This window comes from Euprymna scolopes, chromosome 4 (genome assembly GCF_053919585.1).
Source record: "Euprymna scolopes isolate OS-2025 chromosome 4, ASM5391958v1, whole genome shotgun sequence".
In the NCBI taxonomy this organism is placed as follows: domain Eukaryota; kingdom Metazoa; phylum Mollusca; class Cephalopoda; order Sepiida; family Sepiolidae; genus Euprymna; species Euprymna scolopes.
Window position 1 is genome coordinate 139,936,045 of NC_136485.1, and position 27,525 is coordinate 139,963,569.

Consider the following 27,525-nt stretch of genomic DNA (forward strand, 5'->3'; position numbering starts at 1 on the left):
ATAAATTATTTGAAAATATAGGCAATTTGAAGCAATTATTTTTTTTTCCAGATTAATGGATTCTGCATTAAATAACCTGAAAAGTGTTGATATGCTATAAAATAAAAACAATCAAACCATTTGTTGCCAAAGTTTTGTCATTAATCATCGTCGTCATCTGTTTAAACATCCGTTTTTACATGCTGGCATGTGCTGGACGGCTTTTAAAAATTGACTTCCAAACTAATCTATCTCTGACCAGGTGTTAATCCTTTCTCTCAAGTCCATTACTTCCTATCATGGTTTCTTCGTCCTTCCCCTATGAACAGAACTTTCCAACTCAGCTGTTCTACATTTAACACAAGAACTCTAATCCATTCTTTTAAAGTAGCCACACCATCAAAGTCACCTGCTCTTCACACATCTCTCTATACTCTCCAGAATTTTTTTTTTTTTTTACACAGTGATCACCACTTATCAAGGCCCGGAAGCCACTCAGGGATAAGGGTTATTGCAAATACATTATGTTAGTGTGGAGATTTGATGAAGTGTTTACTTAAGGGGGCGGTTCATTAGGAATTTGTTAGCATTGGACTTGAACACATCCAAGTTGTAAAGATGTAGAGATTTAATCTTCCTCTTTTTATCATCAGCTCTAAACCTGTTTTTTTTTTTTTTTTTTTTTTAACTCGAGTAACACATCCAGTGTATTATTCTCATATCAGTTCTCTCCATGCAACGCATGACATCAACCATCGCAGACCAGGTGTCTCTTCCATGCATAATCACATACCTGAAATACACGTACCTTATAGCCTTTTCCCCGTGGTAAACAGTGATAAAGCTCTGTTAATTACGTTTCTGAATTTTTGAGATGAGGATTGGTTATTCATATTATTTGGATTCTTCGGACTACTGTTCTCATCTTGAGTATGATTTTCACAATGTTTCAGTTGATGTAACCTTCGACCTTCTTCAGGTGTATCTTGTTAAACTCAAGAATTTTTCTGTTGAACTCTGTAATCTGGGCGGAATTTTGAACAAAACCTTTTATTTATTTCACAAGAGTAGCATTTATTTATTTACTTGATGGTGGTCCGCAAGGAACTATGGTGCAGTAGTTAGAGTACTCCAAAAACTCGGTTGTAAAAGTGATCTTCTGAAGATTGAAGGTTCATTTCTCAGTGTGGGCAACTGAGAATTTGGCTGGAATTATAAATGGAACGATTTATCTACTTTACTGAGAGTAGCATGCTCTTGTTCCATCAGCCATGACTGGATAGAAGTCAAGCAATTCGCAGTTGTATTTTTAACTTCACACTTTGTAGGAGTTTTGTAGGAGCAACACCATTGAGTACGAGTCAGTGAAGTAAAAGAATAACAATATTGTAAGATTTCAATAATTTTCAATTATAAAATATTTATTTGCCAACATAATGTGCTGCATAAGATGACAGGTGGTGTAAAATTCCCAAATTTTCAAGCTATATCTCTTTGTCAAGGGAAAAAAGAAGTGTATACAATCACTCCATAGAGGCTTTTATGTTTCTGCCAGAAGCCTGGAAGCCAGAAATCAATATCAGTTACTCAGCAAAACTGGTTCGTGTACTTGTTAAATTAATTTCTGAAATATGGGTTGTGATTAGTGTTAAGTATTGTTAGAAATTATTTAAACATTTTTGATTCGTAACTAATTATTGTTATGTGTTTCACTTATAATTGTTTCACTTATAATTGTTCACTTATAAGTATTTAATGTCCTAGTGTATGTTTAACGCATGATACTTACATTCATGTTTCTGAATTTTTAAGATGAAGATTGATAATTAATATCCCTATTTACTTTACCTCACCACGAGGACAGAGTTAGACACCAGGGTCGGTTTTTAATGTGGAGAAAAGGAACAAAAATTAAAAATTGTTTCAGTCGTGAATGATTTCTCTTCCACCACCTGAAAATGAAAGAAAATTAGACACATGGTCGTTTTTCAATGTTGAGGAAAACCAGCTCCCCCAAAAAGGGGGAAAACCAGCTCTCCCAAAAAGGGGGCACTCTGGCAGTGTCCAAATAAATTTTAATTGTCTCTGTATGAAGGGTTTCCCCCTACATTGACCAAGTGAAGCATTGACTTAAGTGAAGCATCAGAACAGATACTGCACTTTGATATTGGCCCGAAGACCAATGCTAATTGATAATTAATATTATTTGGATTATTTGGACAACTGTTCTCATCTTGAATGTTACTTTCACAACGTTTTAGTCGAGGTGAACTCTGACCTTCTGTGGGTGCTTCTTATCCAACTCAGAAAATCTGTAAGGAATTTTGAACAGAATTATTTATTTAATCCACAGGAGTAACATGCTCTCGCTCCATCAGTGTAGAAGACTTAGTAATTCGCAATTGTATTCTGAGTATCACCCACACTGAGGATTGAAACGTTGTGAAAATGACACTCAAGATGAGGACAGTAGTCCGAATAATCTAAACGATCTGAAAACAAAACTGAAATTGTGAAGTTCAAGCAAAGAGTCAGGAAGTTGTGTCATAATAGGAAGCAACATGGCAAAGGGGTAAAATAGATCCTACCTCTTGAGTGTTCAATTCTCAATCAATATCTCTTTCAAGGTACTTTCCACTATCCCTAATAGGAATAGCTTGGAAAATGCATTCATCTATTTTTTATTATTCCCTGCATATATACTATCCTTCTGATTTACCCTTACATGTTGTGCATACTTTTAATTAGTTTTACACTGTTATCGAATTCTTTCATTCTCATTTCATATCTAAATGTTGTGAAGCCAGTTTTTTCTATATTTACATTTTATATAATTCTGGCCCTTCTCCTCTTTTGGTGAGAAGCAGTTAGCTTCGAAATGCCATAGTGTAAAGAGTTTTTTTGTCTTAATTTTCCCCTTTACATTTCCTTATTGTTCTGATGATATATAAAAGTTATATTCATCATGCTGTAAATTATAGTAAAAAGTAAACAAAATTCCAGAGCAAATAATGGAGTTATTTGTTGTTCTTCCATTATAAAAACAAAAAAGGGGAAAAAAATGATCAACATCTCTACAATTAATTTTCTATCTAATGTTACAAATGGCTTATTAATTTTATACTAAAAAAAGGTTCATGTGAACACAAATATATAACTCAGTAGTGAGATTACATAAGTCTTATCTAAGTTTTGCTTTTACATGCTGTATTACAAGTTATGCCATAAAAAATTTCATGACTCAAAAACTATTTGATCAAGCTAAAATTTTGCACGAAAGTTACAGTAATCAAGGAGCATTATATCCATACATAAAATTTGGAAAATTACTACATTGAAATTATGCTAAAATTTCAAAGATGATCAAATGTTTGAAGGTGAAGTTCATATATAGGATAAGTACAGGGTGAAAAAAAAAGAAAAAGAGAAAGACGACATGATTCCATTTCCATTTGATGAAAACCGATTTTCTTTTTTTGTTGCAGATCATCTACTAGTAGGCCAGTTGTGTACAAATACCAAGAGCGATAGGAGCCTTCTATCATGTCTGAAAGTAACACAATGTTAAACGATCGAGATCAAAGATGCATCACTGTCCAACTCATGCTCTCTACCAATCCAATTTATGACAACAGAACCATTGCCAGCACCCTTAAAATACAAATCCAAATGGTTCAATGTTTGAGAGCATAGCTCAATAAAGTTTCTGGCTATGGTTATGGTCTTTGGTATGGTTTCAAGTGAAGGCCACATCATGTCACCTCACCTCTTTTCAGTGGGCTTGAAAGTCAACACCAAAGTGTACCTGGATGTGCTAAAGAGTGTGGTGATCCCTTGGTGCAATCAGGTGGCTGCTGGCAGACCCTGAGTGTGGCAGCAGGACTCAGCGCCGGCCCACAAGTCCAAAGTGACCCAGGCTTGGCTTCAGAAGAAGTGCTACTTTATACCCTTCTCTCACTGGCCCCACTCCAACTTGAACTCGCTGAACTACTTTGTTTATATATCGAGAACATCACCAACATGACCTCCCACAACACCAAAGCTAGCCTGATCACTACCATCCGCTGAGTATTCGCCGAACTCCCACCAGTGCTTGTGGAAAAGGCATGCTCCCAGTACCGGACCCATATCAAGGTGGTGATTGATGCTGAAGGTGGTTACATTGAATAGATGTCAGCTCTACTACATAATCAAGTTACCTAAATTTATTTTTTTCAATAAAAGTTTTAAAATAAAGCTGTAGTGTTGTTTTCTTTAGGGTGACAAATTTATCATTCCACTCTGTAACATAATACTGTAAGCACACCGGGCGGGGGGGGGGGCTCGTCCTAATTAAGATTCCTGAATCGTATCGTCTTTTATTATTATTATTATTAAAAATATGTATATGTATATTTTATGTAGAAAAAATAGAAATTTGTAAAAGGTCGATTTATTGAATTTTAATTGACGTGGGGTGGGGGAAAAAGTTCAAAAAAATTAAACAAAAATGTTAGTAAGACCCTCCCAACCCTCTCTAGATGGTAGACCGACCACTGTTTTTTCCGGCTTGATGCCCCCACCCCCCACCCCCGGAAAACAAGCAAACTTTGATTCAGATATCCTAAAATGAAATTATTTTTTTAAGTTAGATGATACCAGATATTTGGATCAAGTTTGTGATGATTGGTGAAATGCTGCACAAAACCAAACTTGACACAAAATACATATATAACATGTATAACAAGGCCTTCCATACAGACACTTGATTTTCATAAGTTTGTTTTCCTTTTGTTTTTGTTTTTTGTTTTTTCATCCCAAATAAGGCACATTGCCACTTGAAACATAAGTGGCTATTATCTGAGACTAGCTTGGGTACCCGGCGTTACCCGGGTGTTTGGAGGTGTGTGTTGAGCAAAAAAAGTGGTAGTAGGCAGGCAGGCACCCGTACGTCAAAAGAGGGAAAGAACATGTAAAAAAAAAAAAAAAAAAAAAAAGAATGTGACGTCTTTGCCGTTGCACCCATTGCCAAACTGGAAGTGGCAAAGGTTTAAATTAAGGCTAGTCAATCAAAAAGAGGGGATGACTTTCAAAAATATCGGACAAAAAAAGCGACCCCTCCTTATAGAAAAGTGCCCAGTTGAGAGCGAAGAATTAATGTTTTTAGCCAATTGTTCGATATTTGTCATCCGAAGGGTCGAACTTCAAAGTGATACTAATCTTGTGAAAACCCGTTGTCTCTGTCGAAAGTTTTAGGCAGACATACATACATACATACATTTAAACAGACAGGTGAGATTTATATTATAGATTATATCTAATAGGGGGCTATGGAGAGTTAAGCAGCGAGATATCTGTTCACATTACATTTAAACTTCTACAGTTCAGTACATACAAGGAAGCAGGAAACAGAGAGGGAATTCCAAAATCTATCAATCCGAGGTGAAAATAACTTATAGAATAGAAAGCATTCCAGTATCTAGGGATCTCAACAGTCAGGGGGTGGGATTTTGCTACTTGTTGGGTTAGTCAGGGGTTATATACATCGAGGGGGTACTAGTGTTTAGAGTTCATCAGAGTGTGTTTCATTAAAGTATTTGTAAAACAGTTACAAGAATTTGTACAAGAAAACTCTTAGCTATCCACTTAATCATCTCTTGGTACTTGTTTTTCCTTGGGCGGCCACTTGGTTCCTTGTCTCGAAGATTTATAGTTTTTCAATTCATGCTGAAAGCATAAACAGCTGTTTTGCTGCAACATAAGTCTACGATAATTTCACGCTCAGTTTTCTTCGTCACATGGAGCCATAACTCACTGTTTATTAACTTAAACCCATCAAGTTTTTATATTGTCCACAAAATTCCACATCCATGCATTAATAGTAAATATAACAGTGAATAGTCATTACTACTGAAATAAAGTGACTACTGTTATATCGTTATTTCCATGGCAGGTGCTCATCTGAGCTCCAATCTCTCATACCCCCTCGCCAATCTTTCACGGGAAACACCCATCTGGCTGAAACTATTGTCAATAATTTTCCCCACTCTTTATCTGTACCTAAATCCAAACGTAGATTCCATGAGCAAAGCTTCCTTCTTAGAACTGCACGCCAATGGAACTCTCTGCCGCTTGCCTGTTTCCCACCTGATTACAACTTGGATGTCTTCAAGTCCAACATAAACAAATTCCTGACAAACCACCCCCTTAAGTAAGACACTATCAAACCCCCAATACTAATGATTGCTAAAATACTATCTCATTGATTGCTGTACACGCAATAACCCTTATCCCTGAGTGGCCTTCGGGCCTTGATAAGTGGTGATCTCCATGTAAAAAAAAAAAAAAAAAAAAAAAAAAAGTAAAAAAAACTTTATTTAAAACGGTATTGAAGTTTGAATCATTGTGCATAGTGTGTAAAAAGATGTATTTGAAAGCAATGACAATGTGATATTTCGGTCAAAGTGCCGGTGTGTACCAATTAAAAATACTATTCAAAACGTGATTTTTAGGATTCTTCCGGTCTGTTTTGAACAAATATCACATTTAAAATTGTCGTTGACAAGTAGTTTTTATGATATTAAGACCTTTAGCATCCAATGTATTCTCAAATGGTTTTCACTAGTCGCCATTTTGATCTTATTGCAGATGATACAAAACAAACAAAAACACAAGTGTTTTAAGTTAAAACCAAAATGGCGACTATTGAAAACCATTAAAGAATGCATTAAATAATAATGGTCTAATTTCATAAAAACTACTTGTTGGAGACAATTTGAAATGTGATATTCGTTCAAAACAGACCTGAATACCTCTAAAAGTCAACTTTTGAAAGGTAAGTGTTTAGTTGGTACACCACAGCATTTTGACTGATATTTCATTGAAGATGTTGTTTGATAGAAAGCCATAAAAAAGCTCAATTAATGATAGCGGTTGTGACCTAAAGTATTTAATCTCATATCAAGCATCCCTACACAGAAGCTGTGCCTTATCATATCGCTAAACTTTTTTTTTTTCTTTCAAATATTTCAAAGAAACTGTTAAGTTAGAGAATATTTATTAATTGATGTCTAATACCTATTGTCAAAATTTCAAAAAATCAGAAGTATCTGAATTTTAACAAAGGGCTTCCACTTTGTATAAAACTAAAACTTAATTATAGCCTACGTTACTTTGACTAGCAGCTGATTTCCAAACTTTAGTTTTTTTTCCACCAGTCTATACTATTGTTGAAGTAGTTTGTTCTTTTTTGTCTGAGGTATGGTTATGTGCAGTTCTAAGGTAGCTTTGCCTTCTCACCCTTTGAGAAGGGTGAGTTTATTGTGAATCACCAGGGATACCCTTACTAGGAATGCCGAAGCTGCCCAGGTATTTTTTTGTAGGCCGAAATGCTCTTCCTCTAAGGTTTCTGAAACCCTACTTTCTAACCTTGTTTGATACCTTTTGGCTGTGAGCAGGAGGTAAATACTAGCTCTTACAAACTTCATAATGATCTGTTAATTTAGCAATGAATTATATAAATAGACATATATGGACGTAAACATATCTCTAACTTTATATAAAGGGAGATAATTGGAAAACTTGAATTTTTTTTAAAAACATTTTTTTATGTGATAGTTGTCCAAGTTTTGCAGACCATCCATGATTTTGCACAGCAGTTTGTGGACTACTGAAAGGTGCACAGACTACAGCTTGACAACAACTGCTTTAAACTCATTTTATTACATATAGTTGATTTTAAAAAGTTTTTAATAAAATAGTGTAAGAAATATTTTTTACTACCTTTTACCTTGGGCAAAAGTATAACATTTTGATTAAAACTTTTATCTTTCTACCTCTTTCTCTATTTTTCTTTCTTTCCTCTCTCTGGACACCTACACACAGCTCCATTTTGTACATTATTTTATGAATGAGCCCACATAAGGGAATTAACTCCTTTTAATTAAAAAAAATCAAAATTATTTCCTTTTAGTACATAATTTGACTGGAAAATCGACCGTCCCCTTATTAAATCTGCACTAGTTTAGAGTCAAAGAATTTTTTCTAACTCGTTGATATTATTCATCTGGGGCAATGCTGATCAAGAAAATACCAACTTTGCGGGTATTTGTTTGTCATTTTTTTTAGTTTTAGCCAATCATACAAAAATACATACTAACAACTTCCCTTTATATTATAGACCAGCAGGGCTATCGGGTGCTGCCTGGAGCCATAAAAAGATAAAAATCAAAGATTAAAAAGTGTGTATAATAGCTTTATATTAAACTAGTATCTCTCTACCTATCACAATTACTCTTTCTATCTTCCCCCTCTTCCCTTCTTTCCAGTTTTCCACATGGATCCCCTCTACTCCTCTTTTACCTCTGCCCAGCCAATTCCTCTCTCTTGTTTTCACGTATTATTGAATTATAATAATAATGCAAGTCATTCATCTCGTCTTTATATAATAGGTAACATTGGAAAAAGTGCCCCTCTTGGAAGAAACTTTGCCCAATTGATCCCTCCCCTCCCCAAATGAATAATTTTTTTTTTAATTTTAGCATAAAGCTTATCAAGAATATACTTACTTTGAGGGTATTTGTTTTGTACTTTTTCAGTTTTAACTGCACACACACACACACACACGTTTGCCCTTTATTTTTATTTTTATTTTTTTTTTACACAGTGATCACCACTTATCAAGGCCCGGAAGCCACTCAGGGATAAGGGTTATCGCAAGTACATTACGTTAGTGTGGAGATTTGATGAAGTGTTTACTTAAGGGGGGGGTTCATTAGGAATTTGTTAACATTGGACTTGAACACATCCAAGTTGTAGTCCGGTGGGAAGCAAGCAGACAGAACAGAGTTCCACAGGCGTGCAGTTCTAAGAAAGAAGCTTTGTTCATGGAATCCATTTATATAGTAGATTATTATTACTTGCATCAGTATTCATCATTTCTGACTGATTTTAATACCTGGTATAGTGTCAACAACCATCTGTTGATAACTTGAACCATGAAATTTATTAAAAGGATTCTCTACCCACACATAATATGCACAATGGGAATTCTGTTTTTTTTTTGGGGGGGGGGGGTAGGATATCATATAATGTCTATACTAAAAAATTTAGGCAGCTGATGTTTATGACCCATATATCTCACCCTATAGTCTAACAATTTATCATATTCTCTCGTTTTGTGTAAGCCACTCCCTGGCTCAGTTTAACTATCTTGAGTATTGTTTCGAAGCTCTCTTGTATTTTATTTGTAATTATTGAAGTTAGTGTTGACTTCTTATTAGCTGCGCACTAGCATCCATCGAGAATTAGGATTTATTGAAATTAGAAGTAGTACAAAGAAAAGGAATCAAAGATGTCTATCATAAAAAACAGGTTGGAATTCAAAGGTTTAACTTCTTTACTAGAAGAGGAAAGATGGGTAACTTAATTGCGATTTTCAAAATGATTAATGATACTTTTAAGTATCAAATATTTTTTCAAGATCTCACTTTACTCTGAAAATTTATTGTCAAGAAATATTTTAAAAAGTACATCTAACAGAATTAGTCTTTTTTAACATATATTTTATGGAAAATTTCCTTATCAGGTTAAATATAGCACTAGTGTACAAATATGAGAAATAATCTAATAAATGTCAGAAGTAATGGTAAAAGATTTGATTAAAAAAGGACATTTTTGGAGTCTATCAGATGAAATATTTAAAATAATTTGATCTGTATATTAATATACAATATATATTCAGTGAGATTGTAGGTAATTTATATATATATATATATATATATATATATATATAATGTGGCTGCTTCAGTCTTTAACAGACTATGGATACCCATGAAGGGGTGTCTGCGCATGAAATTCTTGTGGCAGAAGGTGTGCAATCTCGAACCACACCTCTCCTGGGTTGACATTGTTAAATACCAGCGGCAAGTGAAGTGTATGTATAAAGTGACTGGAAACAAATGCCGAGATAAGCGGAGACCACATACAGCACCTAGAATTCCCAAATGGTCACCCATCTGGTACTAACCAGGCTCAACATTGCTTAACTTCAGTGATCTGATGATAACCGGTGTGTTAACGCGATTATGATTATATATTACCTACATTATTATGTTCATTAGATTATAATTTGCACAAAATTGGAAACCCATTATTTCAAAAGTTGGCTTGAGAACTCATTTATGTTAAGATTTGAAACCTGAACAGTCAGTCACATCATACAAATGCAATAAACAGTTTAAGTAGAAATCCAAGTGCTACATATATTACATACATACACATATGCAAGTGTATTATGTATCACACTACTATATTACTGACACTCACGTATGCATATGTGATACCTTTAAGCAAACAGTTTAGTGCACGGGTCTTAAAATAAACAAAGAAAAAAAGAAACTGAAAAACAAGACTTGTACAAGATGCAAGATTGTGCATCTGAATGGATGAGGGTGCTGTTTTAGATTGCTTGACTAACAAGTCCTATGGTTAGAGAAAGTTGAACCCATACAAATAACTCCTTCTCCAAGTTCTGTTTGGCTTTCTTCGTTTATTCTCAGCTTACTCCACTTTTAATGGTGATCTTCATCATTAACTGAAATAAAGTGGTATTTTGTGAATGGGAGGAAACAAATATGAAGAAATAATTTGGATGAAAACGATTCTGTAGATCAACAATAATCTATATATATAAAAGGCAAAATGTGTGTGACCATTTCGTGTATGTCTTCAAAAGGCTTTTCTCGCACACGCTCCCGGGGTCGTTACTATCGCTTAAAACTGTGTATATAGGTCCTATATAATAATATCTAGGAATTAGGAAAGCGCGTAGCGTATAGATTTATTTACTTCGATTTTTACAAAATTATTGCTATTTTGGCTTCTCGCGTGTTGATTGGGCTTTTTAGTATAAATAAAGTGAAACTAAACTCAAACGGACGTGTTCGCGGCATTCGCCGGGAAAAACGTCCAGACAAACTCAGACGCTTACGCTGCGTGACTTCTATTTGACCTTCTTAATTAGGTCAAATGGAAGCAGCAAAGTTAACTTTTATTACGCACGCCTGTTTTTATAGTTATAGTTAGATAAATTCAAACACATCTACGCTGTAAGTCGCAGTGGCCCAATGGTAACATCGCGCGTTTTTTTTTTTTTTTTTTTTTTTTCACACATCAATTTCCAACTCAAGGGTACGGGTTCGATTCTCATACTCACCTACCAAAACATTTTTTCATTATTATTTAACAACCCCCCCCCCGGAGTTTTGATTTACCTCAAGACACCCAGGCATCACCGGGTACCCCCCGCTAGTCTATAATATAAATCCCACCTGTCTGTTTAAATGTATGTATGTAGGTTTGTATGTCTCACAAAAACTTTTGACAGAGGTGACAGATTTTTACAAGATTGTTATAGTTTTGAAGCACGATCCTTCGGATGACAAATATCGAAAAATTGGCCAAAAACATTAATTCTTTCACCCTCAACTGGGCACTTTTCTACAGGGGAGGGGGGTCGCTTTTTTGCCGATATTTTCGAAAGTCATCACCTCTTTTCATTTTTTTTTTAATTTAAATCTACATCACTTCCAGTTTGGCAATGGGCACAACAGCTAACACGACGGCATGTCTTTTTTTCACTTTCTTTTCCTCCTTCGCAGTACAGGTTTGAGCCTGCCTGCCTACTACTAATTTTTAAAAAAATTTTTTGCACTCGTAATTTTCCTTTTTTTTCTGCTCAACCAACACCCTTATACACACTTCCACTTTCTTTTGTCTTCGCATCATGGGTTCGAGCCTGCCTGCCTTTTGCAAAATTTATTGAATTGAATTAAATTTGAGCCAATGACCAAACAATCACATTTACACTATATTATTTATGTGTTGAGTAATTTCTTATTGAGAGCACAATTGCACTTGCCGGCTGGAGGAAGTGCAGAGGCGGCCAACTGAGGGCTTGGATTGGAATATGAAGACAGACATGGAGTTAGTAGCTGGAACCCACGTTTGTAGTGTCCGTCATTAGAAACAGGAACGGCTGAAGTAGTATGCCATGGACTCAGCTGCTGACAGAGGAGGGGGGGGAGCTGCAAGAAGCGGTGAATGGTGGATTCGTTTGGTGCTGACTTAACCCACCCCAGGCAAATACCGTTACAGTTGCATACTATTTATACAGCACACCCTAGGATTGTAGGATAGACTTGCTGAACTCATCAAAGTGGAGAGAGATCATTAGGCCATTTCCTGATGTCTGCATTTATTAGCAGCGTCCTATCTTTATCACATTCTACATTGCATGGATAGATAATATTTACTTAGGTACAAGTGAATTGAATAAACAACTTAATTACAATAATGTACTTCATTTACGAACAATTAACATGCCAACACATGTATATAATATATATATATATATATATATATATATATATATATATACACTGGCCACGTTAAATACATTTCATTTGAAGAGTAAAAGGGATGGAGTTGGAGTTGGACTTGGACTTGGACTTGGTATAGTTATCATTTCTAAAACTGATATGTAAGGGAGGGCACAACTACTTCCTTCATTGCAGAAAGTGTCCATTGTCTTTTGAGATTGAAAGAGTAAAAAAGAAGAATTTCTATATCTTGTAGGTTTTAGACTGTTTAAACTGTTATTTTTTGTTTGTTTGTTTTTGTTCTTTTGGCATGAGGTACATGTGAATTGTATAAACAACTTAATTATGTACTCCATTTACAAGGTAGGTTAAGCCAGCTCCAAATGAGTTCAATGTTTCTTCCCAATGTCAAGGCTATCCGCCCTCGCAGGCAAGGTGGGCCGCCTTAAAAGAAAATTGAATACTTGAAAAAAAAAAAAAAAAAAAAAAAAAAAAAAAAAAAAAGGCATTTAATAAGAATACGATTTAGATATCAATTGAAAACTTTGATATTTTCGTCATGTAAACATGCTCAATGCTGCAGATTTATTGAGGTGCATAGAATTGAGGTGCATAGAATGGCCTGGAATTTGAGCACCCAAAATTTGATTTCTCCAGTTGGAAAAGTAATTGCCTTTTTAAAATGGAGGTTCATGCTGGAAGACCAGACTGCTGGAAATTTTACACGATTAATGTCTACTCCAGACGAAAGGTACCCAGGACAGTAACTTTCATGCCCAACGCTCAAACAGATCATCATTCTCAAGTGTTCTTGCTATGTGGCTTAATCTAAATGATTACCATAACTATATTTCAAACAAACCAGAGGAGGCGAGGGGGAGTTTTTAATTTCTGGGCTAATACTTAATCCAATTTGGCTGTTTCCTAATATGTAGAAATTCTTATAAAGCCACCTTATAAGAAAGATCATTTAATGGATATAACTCTTTTTAGTAAGGGTCATTAGTTTTTGAAAGATGATTTGTATTTGGTTAGACTTGTGTTTTAATTTGGTTGGGCTCAGAGTTCTTATTGTAAATCTGTTTAGTAAACTCTCAAAATAAAACCCATTACAAATATGAGTTGTGAGTAATATTTACTACAGATAATAGACACGTTGATCATTATTTTTATGTCCATAGATTAAACAGCCAATACTTCTGTGGTCCTGCTGTTTGGTTATCCTGAATGAAAAGTATATATCCCAGTAAAACATAGAGGGAATTGGTTGATCTATGCTGGGCTGAGAAACCGATGAATCCTTGAACCACAAACTGGACTATTTGTATTTGGTTGAATGAGATATTTTCTTTGACTGTAAGTCTGCTTTTTGGTATAGTGACCAAATCTCATTTTATACGTTCCAAAATAAAGCATTATTACTTGTTTTTAAACTTGCGTTGTGACTTTGATCTGGCATATAATGAAGTATAATTATATGAACGTCTACTTATAATCTTTGAAAATAAAACAATTATTTGTTTTAAACTTGAGCTGTGACTTCGTTTGGAAAGAAAACCTTTTTGCTACAGCAATGACCAAGACCACATGATTGATACTACAGCCTGCGTTAAAATCAAACATTGAATTCAGATGAAAAAAATGAGCAGACAATCATAATCTGGCAGTGAACACATACAAAGGTTAAAAATATGTGAAAATAGAGAAATTTCATCAGTTCGTCATAATAGCAAAAGGGGAGAGACATATCTTCTGCTTTTATATAAAAAGAATTGTGTCTGTGTGAATTTTCTTCCTATGGACTCGAAAACGGCAGTGCCAATTCTTATGAAATTTCACACAAAAGCACTTTATGTACCTGGTAGTGTTCTTAGATAGGTTTTGTATTGTAATGTCTTTGATAAATATTGATAATCAAAATAATTTGATAAAAGAAGGAACAGGCGATTTTTACCAAAAGTAACACCTTACACAATCTAACATCACAAGTGCATTAAAAAGTTTTATTTTCACACAAGTGGAAAGGCTCTCTATATAAAAACAGCATATTCTTATATATGACAGGGGAACGTTGAAATCAATTTTTCTGTTTTAAGCACAACTTCATTATGATTTTTTACTTTTTTGACTAATTCAAGCCATTATCACCCCACAAGTAGAAAGTAGACCAGCATATAAAATCAACAGTATGTTCTGTGATATGAAAGAGGCGCCTTTGAAATTAATATTTCTGTTTAGAGCACAACTCAACCATGATATTCGACTTTTGCATTTTAATCTTAAAGTCAAGCCATTACATAAAAATAATTTTACAAAATAGAACATTAGGTTCTCTACAGTGCAATGTAGACTACAGTGTATTATGAACTAAGTTATTGTGAGAGGCATGTGAGCTTCCTCCAGGTGCACTGCGATGGGTGTCCAACTAGAGCAGGCAATCCATCGATTTGATTGAAAAATGGGCGATTTCAGCTATTTTGATGACCATAAATATATGGGAGTGTGAAATATTCGTTGATCATCATTCAATCCCGGGCAACGTCGGGTTTCCCTACTAGTACAATATATTCATTATACTTAATCCATTTGATATTTTTCTAATGTGTAGAAATCCTTATAAAGTCACCTTAAAAAAATCAGTTGATGGATATAACTCTTTAAGTAATCAGTTTTTACTTGAATTCGTTTCATTTCTTTTCTTGGGTCTTGCTTCATTCTTATTACATGAAAACAAGGTGCACTTTTAGTTTAGATAGACACATACAAAGGAAATCTGAACGTACAGATCCAGGGCAACGCCGGGTCAGCAGATCTGGTATCTAATAAAGTATGGTTATATGAACGTCTACTTAGGATTAAAATCTATTCATGTTTTTGAAATAATCTTTTGTTTTCTCAATTAACAGTGATTAGTAGGGCTGTGACAACAGCATATTCTTTTCATTCTTCTGACTCTTAAGTATATATCCGTTACAGTTAGACACAGTTAATCAACCGAGAACCACATCAGTCTATATAAAAACAATATAAGATATTAACGGATATATACTCAGAGTCAAAACAATGAAAAGAATATTCTGTTGTCACAGCTCTAGTGATTAGTTTTCTTTGATTCATTTTTCTTTATAAGTCTCCAAATGAAATCAAGTTTACTGTAAGCAGTTAGCTTCATAGAAAAAAAAAAATGATGGCTTCTTGAAAATGCTGAAAAAAAATTAATGTTCACTTTAGATAATAGGAAAACCTTTTGACGTTTCTGAATTTTTGGGATGAGGATTGGTTATTCGTATTATTTGGATTCATCAGACTACTGTTCTCATCTTGAGTGTGATTTTGACAATGTTTCGGTCGATGTAACCTCTGGCCTTCTTCAGGTGTATCTTGTCGAACTCGAAAATGTTTCTGTCGAACTCGGGAATTTGGACAGAATTTTGAACGGAACCCATTATTTACTTCACAGGAGTAGCATGCTCTTGTTCCGTCAACCATACTGGATACGACCAAAACGTTGTGAAAATTACACTCAAGATGAGAACAGTAGTCCGATGAATCCTAAATAATAGGAAAACCTTTTGTTACAGCAGTGACTGAAACGACATGATTGACATTACAATCGGGTCGAAATCAAGCACAAGTTTTGAATGAAGACAATGGGTTGACGATCGTGGCCTGTGCTGTTACAAACACAAGTTCAAGGTAATCCACGAATCAAAATTTAATTAAGAGTATTTTTTTTTTTAATTTTCTGACATCACAGTTATATATTTAACAATCTGACAAATAAATCTATTTGTCACTTTTCAACTGAAAAGTAACATTACTATAAAAGCGAGTAATAGAAACATACGTGGAAGTAGCAGGATTGGTTTCAAATTTATTTATTTGACGAATCAAAATAAAAAGGAAATTAAAAGAAGAGAAAAGAAAGAAAATGTTAACATCATTTTCCGTGTGAGATTAGGTGTGTCATTCAGAAAATAATGCTGAGTCGCAGTTTATACATGACTGCGTTAGATTAAAAAACATTAAAAATTACAAAAACATATTTACACTAATTAAATGTAAATTTTAAAATAATTTTGCATATATACAGGGTGGAATGATAAATTTCTCGCCCTAAAAAAAAAAAAAAAAAAAAAAAAAAAACAGCACTGCAGCTTTATTTATTGAAAAAAATCAATTCAGGTAACTTGATTATGTAGTAGGGCTGACATCTATTCAATTTAGCCGCCGTTAGCCTCAATCACCACCTCAATACGGGTCCAGAACTGGGAGCATGCTTTTTCTACAAGCGCCAACAGGAACTCGGAGAATTCTCAGCAATCAGTTCGGCTTTGGTATTATGGTAGGTCATGTTGGTGATGTTTTCGATGTACGACCAAATGAAGTAGTCCAGCGGGTTCAGGTCGAGGGAGGAGGAAGGGAAAGTGAGAGAAGAGTACAAAGTCATAGCACTTCTTCTGAAGCTAAGCCTGGGTCTCTTTGGACTCGCAGACTGATCCAGAGTCCTGCTGCCACCCCATGGTCCGCCAGCAGCCACCTGATTGCACCAGGAGATCACCACACTCTTCAGCACATCCAGGTATACTTTGGTGTTGACTTTCAAGCCAACTTTGAAGATGTGGTCCTCACTTGAAACCACACCAAAGACCATAGCTGTGACCGTAAACTTTGTTGTCATCACCCTGGGCACATCCCTGTTATTTATGGCAATCCAGGGAAGACTTTTGAAGATTTATGGCAATGTTCCTGCTGTCATAACTTGGATCAATAGAGAGTATGAGTTGTACAGCAGCGCATCTCGCTCGTTGAACATTGTGTCACTTTTTTAACATGATAGAACGCTCCTATCGCTCTTGTACTGAATTGGCCAACTGGCTGACTAGATAGTCTGCAACAAAAAAAGAAAACCGGTTTTCATCAAACGAAAATGGAATCATGTCGTCTTTTCTAGGGCAACAATTTTATCGTTCCATCCGATAGAAATGAACATAAAGAAAACCCATCAAAGAACGTATGTACCGTTATTAATCTATTTTATAAAGGAAAGTCGGTATTTATGCAGAATACGGGCCGTGCTGAAATAATAATGTTATTATTTAGAGACTTATTCTTAACATGGGAAAGGGTGGGCTGTTTTTTTTTTTGTTTTGTTTTTTTTAACTATTCCATAACTATTCTGTACTTTCAACTAACAATTAAATAAACAAAAGATACCGTAAAATTTGAAGTTAACTTCAAAATCCTACGTAAAAATAATAGCATGGTCCGTATCCTGCATAAGTACCAGAATTTTTTTTGTCTATCTTTGTTTCCAGGTAAAAGTTAAAAACTATACAAGACAAACCCTATAAAGTTGATGTACTCTTTTTCATCATTGCTTCGAACAAAATAAAGATACATCTTTTTTTTTTAATATTCATTATTTTGGGGCTAACAAGAAACGGAATTGGTCGACATTAGTCGACAGAGAGTGTGATAGAGAGAGGAAAGAGTGAAGAGATAGGAGAGAAGGGTAGAAAGGAAAGAGATAGAGAGAGAAAGAAAGTTTAAGAGAAAGATATTACATTAATTCTTCTATTTTGTTGCCCATAGCTCCTGGGTAACGCCTGGTAGTCATGATGGTATAAAATAAACTTCAAAAAAGCGTGATCCGTTGGGTCATTCATTGAGTTTGCGCTAGATTGCTTGATTTAGAAAAAAAGTTGTTTTGCAAAAGATAAAAATATAAAAAGACAAAATTTAAACTTAGTCTATTTCTGTTTTCTCTCTCCGGATTAAATGGAATTACTACTTGTAGTGATATTCTCTTTTGTTTTTAATGGACTATTTTAATCTTTTTATTACCATTAACTTAACAGATAGACAGTTACAGAAGCAAGAGTGTTAGATACTGTATAAAATAGAGTGTGGGGTGTCAAACAACATATAGTGAGAAAGGGCAAGATTGATAGATAGAAACTTAGTAAGAGATGGGTTATCTGGTGAGTTAATTGCAAATTACATCTAATTAAAATGGAAGCTTCTTTTCAAAGATAACTAAGTCTCAAAACTGAGCAATATTTTAACATGTATTTCATGAGATTAAAATATATCTGAAATAAGCCTTAGGATAACCAACGTCGATTAACTCAGCTTTGATATAATAGTAAATATATGAGGAAGCAAATTATGTGTACCTAAAAATCAAACAGAACTTCCATGAACAGAGTTTCTTTCTAAGAACTTCCCATGTTTCACTACAAACTACAACATGGTCGTTTCAGAGTCCAATGTCAAGAATATCTTTCATGTCCTGTGAATGGATCATAGTTCTCGATTCTTTCAGAGTGCTTTTCCATTATCCAATTGAAAATTTCAATTCTCAAATGAGAAAATCTAGGAAAAACTCACATCAAATCCATTTGTGGGAAATGTATATACTATGTTGGTGCAAAAATAATGCCGTTTTTTTATGCTCAACATATAGAGGGTAAACCAAAAAAACGGGCCCCAACTATAATTAGGCCCCGTTTCTTAGTGTTTTGTCCGAATGAAATGAAACTTTGGTCATAACTAGTTTATTATATTCAAAACATCACATCAAAACACTAGGGTCTTTGGCCTTTTTTTCTCCGTTGACTGTAAAATGCTCAGAAAATCAATTGAATGTCCTCTGTGTTTTTTTGGGTCACCCTGTATATAAAAAAAAAAAATTTTTGCTCCAATCTAATATATCATATTCTGTTTGTTTAAAGTATAAGTTTAAAGTGTACTCATCACAGTGACCTAATGGTAGGAAGCCAGCGTTTATAATACCATTTTTTAGTAAAATGTTTTCTTATTTGATTCTAAGATATACTCTTCAGATGCCTTAAGGTTGATCTTGAGTGATGCACTACCCTCATTACCAATTTCGGGTTTTGCATGATATCAGCCCAGACATGTCAGATCATCTTGCAAGCTATCAGCTATGTGTGCCAACATTGCAAAATAAATAAATTGTGTTATAACAATCTTCGGCCTTTTATTTTAATGGCACATTAGCAGACATCAACCAATGAGCTTAATTAAACGTAGTCGAAGGATACAAAACAATTCAAAGTTAGTGTTGAGGTCATCCTTTACCTCATTTCTTACTAAATTTTCATCCAGGACTATTCTTTTTAGCTAAATTCATTTAGACACATCTAGCCCTTTATTCATTCAACCATTTTACTGTATAATATTATGTGTTTAATTTTTTAATTTTATTATTAACTAGCGGCTGCACCGTGTCGGCACACACAACACCGAGTCAAACACAAAATCGAGTACATTCAACATCGTCTTACCATCAACGCTTACGCTGTGAACTCGGAGTATGGGAAATTTCCATATGCGCAAAACAAAATCACTGAAAAAACAAAAATACCTTAACTAAGGGTAAGGATAATGAGTAAACGTTAGATAAAACGATGGTTAAAATTATTACAAACTTGCCAGGATTCAAACCTGGAATCTTCTGATCCGTAATCAAGCGCATTATCCATTGCGCCACAAGTCCTGTCCGTATGCCGAAGGATGTTACTGCGACTGTATACAGACAGTGCTAAATTCCATTGACATGAGCAGGTAACTTTTTTGACAATTGCACGAAACGGCCTAAAAACCCTTATTTCAGGCTGTTTGTGTGACTCAGTGTTGTTCGTTATGAACTATATATAGATAAGGACAATCTAGGGACTCGCACCTTTCAGGGAAAAAAAGAATTTTTCAATTTGGTGCATCCGTTCGAAAGTTTTATTGGTATATATATATATATATATATATATATATACACACATAAATAAATACATAAACATTTAGAATTTTATTAATATTTTGTGCATTTTCAGATTATTCAAGTGGAACTGCAAAAGGATACAACTGAGCAATTTCGACATTTATTTACTTTTTGTATTTAATCAAAATGTTAAATCGTTACCTTCATAAACGAAGGTCATGGCTAAGTTTACTAAAGGTGCTTGAGAGATATGTGCTGTGTATGGAGAAAGACTAATGTCTCAAAGAACAGCCCAATGTTAATTTTAAGATACTCTTGTACTTCCTTGATAGAAATTTTCTTCACTTAATTTTTTTTTTTTTGTGTACCCTATTACTATTGGGGTTAAATAATGAATAATTAACTATTCTGTACTTTAAACTAATAATTTTTGTGGTTAAATTCATCACACTGTTGTCCAAGCTCACAACTCCAAAACTGGCCTTGATAAGAAGCAACTTCTCTGTATCAAAAAAAAAAAAAAACCATTTGTGTATTAAAAAGAAAAGGAAAGCAAAAAATGAACTTTGCTTCCCTTATTTTGTCCCTTAGTTCTCACATTCCATAAGCAATGTTTCTGACAAAGAGGGAAGAATTGCTGTTTCCTGGGTCGTTATCTATCCACCTAGCAGCTATCGTTGACAGGTTTTTGACCTTAGTGGTACATTTTTTAGCTCCTTACATCAAGTGGCTTCATGCCTTGTTTGGAGCGATTTCCATTAAAAAAAAGGTGTAAAAATGAGATTCACATGTAAATTAACAACAAGTTGAAAGATATGTTTATAGCAGATTTCTCAATTTTTTTTTTCTCTTCATGTCAACAAATATTTTTAATAATTATTTCGATTATTCAGAACTTATATTCCCAACGTTTCAGCCAAGGTAACCTCTGACCTTCTTCAAGTGCATATTTCCAATCTTGGGAATCTAATAACCAAATTTAGAAATCTTTGTCAAACTATAATACCTATATTAAATTTCAACATGAATCCTTTCGTTAATCCACAGGAGATAGATCGTTATCATTCTGTCAGCCATGATTGGATAGCCATTTTATTTCTTATATTAATTTTAGTTATTATCGTTTGTAATAAGGATTGAATTTTCAACACATGGTTTAAAGAGTTTAGTTCAATTTTTTTAATGGAAATGACTCCAGACAAGGCATAAAACCAATTCATGTAAGGAGCTAACAATAACAAAAGATAATTATTGCAAAGACAGAAGATACCTATTAAACTTAATATTGAAAAGACAATGCCCATAGGTAGGAGGAAAACTGTGAGCAGGAAGAGAATTCCACATATTCTTGGAAAGAAGCTACTGGAATAGAAAAAAAGCAGCAAGTCAAAAGAATTGGAACAAAGGAAGAAGAGTGTAGATCAGACAGTTCTGAGGAACATATGGCATGATAATCTTTATATTAAATAACTGAGACTAGCAACATCACATCCATGAAAGAGAGGTTGTAAAGAAGAAGAAGAAGAAAGGTTGGGAGCCAATCAAATTACAGATACGTTTTTGCATTTTATTAAGACCTCTCAAATGGAATAGAGATTCACCAGCCCAAATATGACAGCAGTACTCCATACATGGTTTGATAGTAGAGTTGTAGCGATATAGAACAGCATCATATGAGAAAGCGTTTAGAGCGATAGGGAGAACCGACTTTCCTAGAAACAGAAAGAGCAATTTTGTATAGATTCCCGAGTTTAGGATAAAGATTCCAAACTTCTAAAAATGCATCTAAAGAAGCTTGGTGCCTAAATCAACCAAAACACAAATTGTAGTGAGCCCAAAATAAAAATGCTTAAAATCGTTTCTGTGTTATGTTTTTTTTTTTTTTACATAGGCATCACCACATTATCAAGGCCCAGAGGCCACTCAAGGATAAGGGTTAAAGAGTGTACAGTAGAAATTGGACAATATAGTAATCATTAGTAATGAGAATTTGGTAAATTTGATAACTTATATGGAACGGCTCATCAAGAACTTATTTACTTTAGACTTGAACACAACCATATTGTAGTCAGCCGGAAAGCAGGAAAACGGAAGACAATTCCACAGGCGTGCAGTTCTAAGAAAGAAGCTTTGTTCATGGAATCTACGTTTAGGTTTAGGCACAGATAAAGAGTGGGGGGAATTATTGATAGTGTTTACAGCTAGACGAGTGTTTCTTGTGAAAGTTTGGCGAGGGGGGACCATAGATTGAAGCTCAGTCGAACACTTTCCATGAAAATAACGATACATCAGAGACAAACTCGCAACATCTCTTCTGTGAGATAGAGGTTGCAAGGAGGAGAAAAGGACATCTCCTACGAGGCTACGAAGTCTATTTTGAACTCTTGTTCGAATTAATAAAAACAGATAAAAACATTTTAAGCCAATCGGCTGCACTTCTTTAAATTTATCAAATTTGCCACTTTGATCCATTCCAAGTGCATAAAAAGCCAGATTTTTTTTTTCTTCAAAAATTAGGAGCCATGACATCTGCTTTATGCTAATTTTTCTCGCCCAACTCATGCACACACACAGTCATAAACACACATACAAACACTAACGCATACACATACACACAACACATCAACTCTTTCAGACTATCGTCTGCTCATCATGTATTAACTTATTCATTTTAATATTTTTAACCCTAACATTTCTCACTGAACTTATTAAAATGAAAACAAATGAACATTGATTCTCATTGATAACTTTTGAGCAAATGCATTTTTTTTTTTTTTTATTGAGTAAAGTTTTGATTACGATTTTTCAGACCTGTGGACAATTCACTGCTCTTAAATTATCGACTCGGGCTTCCTCGATATCTCAGCAAATCAATCTCCTATGTTTTGAAAAGACTCTCAAAATATGAAAAAACACTCCATGCTTTCTTATCTAAGCTTTCATTTTAAACATACAAAACCTAGCATTTCAGCCCGGCATTGCCCGGGGGTTTGGAGGTGTATGTTGAGCAAAAAAAAAAAAAAAAGCGGTCAATTTTTTTTAACTTTGACCCCTATTATGACCCCTTAACATTTATTGTTTTGGGCTCAAATCAAGTTATTAAGTTAGATCCATGTCCAAAATTGGCAGAGGAGTTTTGTAGAGTTCTCAAAGGTCAAATCGTTGAACTTTGACCCCTTAACAGCCAAATTTCTGGCCGAAAACGGATTACAAAGATTTTCCCAAATCTCAATATCCTGTATATCAAATTTCGAGTCTGTAGACTTAAAATTGACAGATTTATTGCGTAGGGAAATGTACACAGACACACACACAGACACATTCACTTTTATAGAGATATAGATTTATTTTGTGAACTTTTGCTTTTGAACTCATTATTTTATTTGTGTTTATCGTATAACGTTTCTCTCAAGTTTGGTTGTTTCATTTTACTGCAGATCAATTCTTGTCAGATTATTTCATGCCAAATCAAGTAATTTTGGAAAAATTTTATGCTTCAAGTTTTTTTATATCTTCAGATATTTATTCATGATGTTTGGTTTGGTTGTTTTGTGGAGAAAAATTGTTGTTTTTATTTTTTGTCTTTGCAAAACATGATTGAGTTTTGCAAAAAGGAAAGGAAAAAAAAAACAATAACATTAGTGTTTTTTGCATTTCAGATCAGAAAGCCGGTATCTTTAGACAGCCTGATCTGGTAGCACAATTGCTGTCTCTCAAATTTGAGTATTGCTTAAAACAGTTTTCTTAAAAATGTTTTCTTAAAACTGGTTTTTCCCCACCCCTCAAAAATGAGAACCCTAAAATGGGACCTACAAGAAATAACAAACGAGATGAGAACAGTAGTCCAAATAACAAATTATTATCAAAAACAAAATAAATAAAACTCTGAAATATTAAAATTCAATCTTATGTATTTTTTTTTTTTTAGAATATGCAAAAGTCATAAAATTTCTTAAAAAAGATAAAAATTAGGATATTTGGTTGTTTTTTTTTGTTTTTTTACAGCATATCTACCCTTTTCAGTTTATTTAATGATGAATCTGGTCATTTTGGAAACATGTTTTTATGTTTCAAGTTCTTTATATCTTCAAATATTTATTCATGGTGTTTGGTTTGGTTGTTTTGCAACTCTTTTGGGGTTCAATCATTGACAAATGTTTTTGTTTTTTTGCTTCAAATTCTTTCTATATTAAAACATTTTTTTCATGCTGTTTTTTTGGGTTTTTTTTGTTGTTTTTTTAGAAAAAAAATTGGTTTTGTTTATGCTTTGCAGAACATGATTAAGTTTTACAAACAAAAAGGAAAGAAAACAATAACATTAATGTTTGCTGCCTGTTAGGAAGTCGGTATCTTTAGACAGTCCAGTCTAATAGCACCAGGAAGAATGAGAAGAAACGTAATAAAAACTTTTTAAGTGTACTCACCACAAGATAATTGGATCTCTCTGTCGGTTGCTTCCCTTTAGGTGCTAACAGCTGTTGCTGCTCTATGCACCTCTGATGAGGTTCCTTGTCGGTGGACATCATGATTGCTAGATAGATGCAGAGTTAAACATCAGGACAAAAAGGGATCAGGAAAACCTCACAGAATTAACTAATTAATAGCCGTGAAGTTCTGCCAACTTTCGGTAAAATCCAAACTGTTAAGAGAATTTAATTTTTTTTTTTTTTTTTTATATATAATTATTCCAAATGAGAACATCAGTTGATCAGCTCCATCCAAAAAAATGTGCTCGACCTGAAAAAAGAAAAAAAAAAGAAAAAAAAAAAGAAAAACATATCAATGACAGAAAGGAAAACAAATACGGGATGGTCATTCAAATGTAGTTATAACATTAAAGGCCAATAAAAAAGATTAGAAGATTCAAATTGGATAGCAAAACGAAATGTTTATATTAAAAAAAAAAAAAAAAAGAAAAAAAGAAAGAAAGAATATCCAGGCTTATGTGGGTGAAACTCAACATGTCATGTCTTCTTCATTCTGATAAAGTGGAAGGCCAAGTTCAAATCCTGTTTATTCTATAGCGCCATTCTTACTACGGATGTTAGGGAAACCAATGTTGATAACAGAATCAACCTGGTCAAAAAAGTTGTATGATGTTGATCAAGAATAAAGATTATTTGTCCAAACAATAAATTTTTGTTTCGAAAAGTATATTTTTTCTGAATGAAATTATAAAATATAAAAACTGTATATATATATATATATATATATATATATATATATATATGAACCTCATACTCTCACTAGATTTCTGCAACACTAATTATTGGACATTGCTGAGTATATTTTATTCCTTCTCTTCTCATGTTAATTTCTGATAGCCTCGAGGTAGAATACCAACCTACAAAGTCAAGGGTGACTTTGTGAATGGGTTCGAATCTCCCGACTGGTAGTAATTATCATTTCCTACACTGAGAGCACGAGATCAAAAATACGTACATCTGTAGATTTAAAAGTAATTGTAAATATATATATTTTTTTATTTATTTTTATTCAATTTTCACCCTAAATTAGGCACAGTGCCACTTTGAAGTAGGGGGCTACTATCGGGAACATAATTTGTAGAGGCATTATGAAGGGAGATGTGTAGAAAGATGTTTGTTCACATTACACTTGAACTTCTGCATATCAGTACAGTTGGGAAAGCAGAATCCCGGAAGGGAGTTCCAAAGACTTGCAGTTCTGGGGAAGAAACTATTGGAGTAAAAGGCTTTCTTACACCTAAGGATCTCTACTGTAAAGGGGTGGGACTTAGTTGTTTGTCGGGTTTGTCGGGGGCAGTCACGTCGAGGAGGTACAAGTGTTTGCAGTTCGTCAGAGCATTCACCATTAAAGTATTCGTAGAACAGGCAGAGGGATGCAACATTTCGTCGATGGGACAGAGGCTGAAGCCTAGATGACAGTTCAAGACCTATCAGGTTGGCAACTCTCTTTTGAACCTTTTCTAAGAGTGAGAGACAAGCAGCAGATGCACCAGCCCAAATGTGACAACAATATTCCATACATGGGCGAATGGTAGCCTTATAGATGTACAGAATACTTTCAGGCATAAGTAATTTTCTAGCACGGTAGAGAGAGCCCACTTTCTTTGCAGCAGCCTTGGCAAAGCTCTCAATGTATATATTCCAGTTTATGTTCCCTGTAAACGTTAGGCTGAGTAGTTTAAAAGAAGTACTTTCAGGCAATGTGCTCTTGGCCATTGCTATTGTTATTGTTGCAATATTTTTTATATAATATGAGGATATGATTAAAAAAATAATTTAAGGTTCTACTTAGAGACACTGGCAATAGGAACTGACCAATCAAATAGATCTATGTTCTGCCAGTAACCAATCCAAAACCAGAATTGCTCTATAAAAATATTGGATATTTTAGAATCCCCTCACATAATTTTTTCGTATCCACACAAGAGATATTTTACTCTTTGTCTGCAAAATTTTCAAGTCCAGGACTTATACAGAACAACTACCCACTGAAAACTCTTCATCTCCAGAACTTGTACAAAATAGCTACCCAACGGAAACTTAAACATGGCTTTCAATTCAAAATAAATAAATAAATGAAAAGAAAATCATTTATGTATCCGTTAATAAAATTCACAATCCTTTCTACTACAACCATGTTTGGAAAATATACAGTTCAGTATTTGCCTAAATTGTGCACCAGGTTTCACTCATGAATGTTGAACAATCTTTTTAATTCTGTTCACATAGCTCTCTTGACATTGTCTCGCCTTTAGGCTGTGATGGCCTTCTTCAGTTCAGAGATGGTCTTGGGATTATTTTGATATAATTCTACAAGTAAAAATCCGGAGGACAGTACAGGGGGGGGGGAGGCGTGTAGGTTTGACAAGTGCGAGTCCATTTAGGGTCACACATCTTCCTGATGAGACGATTACCAAAGTGTCCTCACATATGATACAGATAAAAAAAAAAGAACAAGATTATTTATGACTGAAGCTTTGTGTACAAGTCAGGCATAAACTGAATTTTATTTGTACTAAATATGGTTGGATTGCAGAAAGGTGAATTTTATTAACGATTCCTTGAGTGAAATATTTTTTATTTATTGGAGAGGGAATGAAGTACTCTTTAGCCTTGGTGGGCAATCACCCAGAGATGATGTTTGGATAAAAATGCTGGTCATCTTAATCTCACTGGGTTGACATCTGGAGATGCATCATGGCTGACAAAAATGTGCCATTTTTGGAGTGTCAATAATAGCCCAAAAGTCAAAAAATAAATAAAATTCTGACAAAAATCCATCCAATAAATATAACGGTGATACTTATTGGATGGATTTTTATCAGAATTTTTTTTTTTTTTTTTTTGCTTTTGAGTTATTATTGATGCTCCTAAGACAGCATATTTTTGTCAGCCATGTTGATCGTAAATTTAACACACCAACTCGACACTACTTGTTTTCCAAACCGAATGAAAG

At 34.3% G+C, this 27,525-nt stretch overlaps 1 protein-coding gene across 1 annotated transcript in view; it reads right to left on the reverse strand.

Moving 5' to 3' along the window:
• LOC145269473 (protein sprint-like) overlaps positions 1-27,525 on the reverse strand; it is a 322,088-nt gene that overhangs the window by 207,560 nt on the left and 87,003 nt on the right. The window contains exon 2 of the mRNA XM_080125186.1: positions 24,507-24,819. Within this exon, the coding sequence (XP_079981312.1) occupies positions 24,507-24,608 (102 nt within the window). The 5' untranslated portion in view covers positions 24,609-24,819. The remainder of the gene's footprint in view (positions 1-24,506; positions 24,820-27,525) is intronic.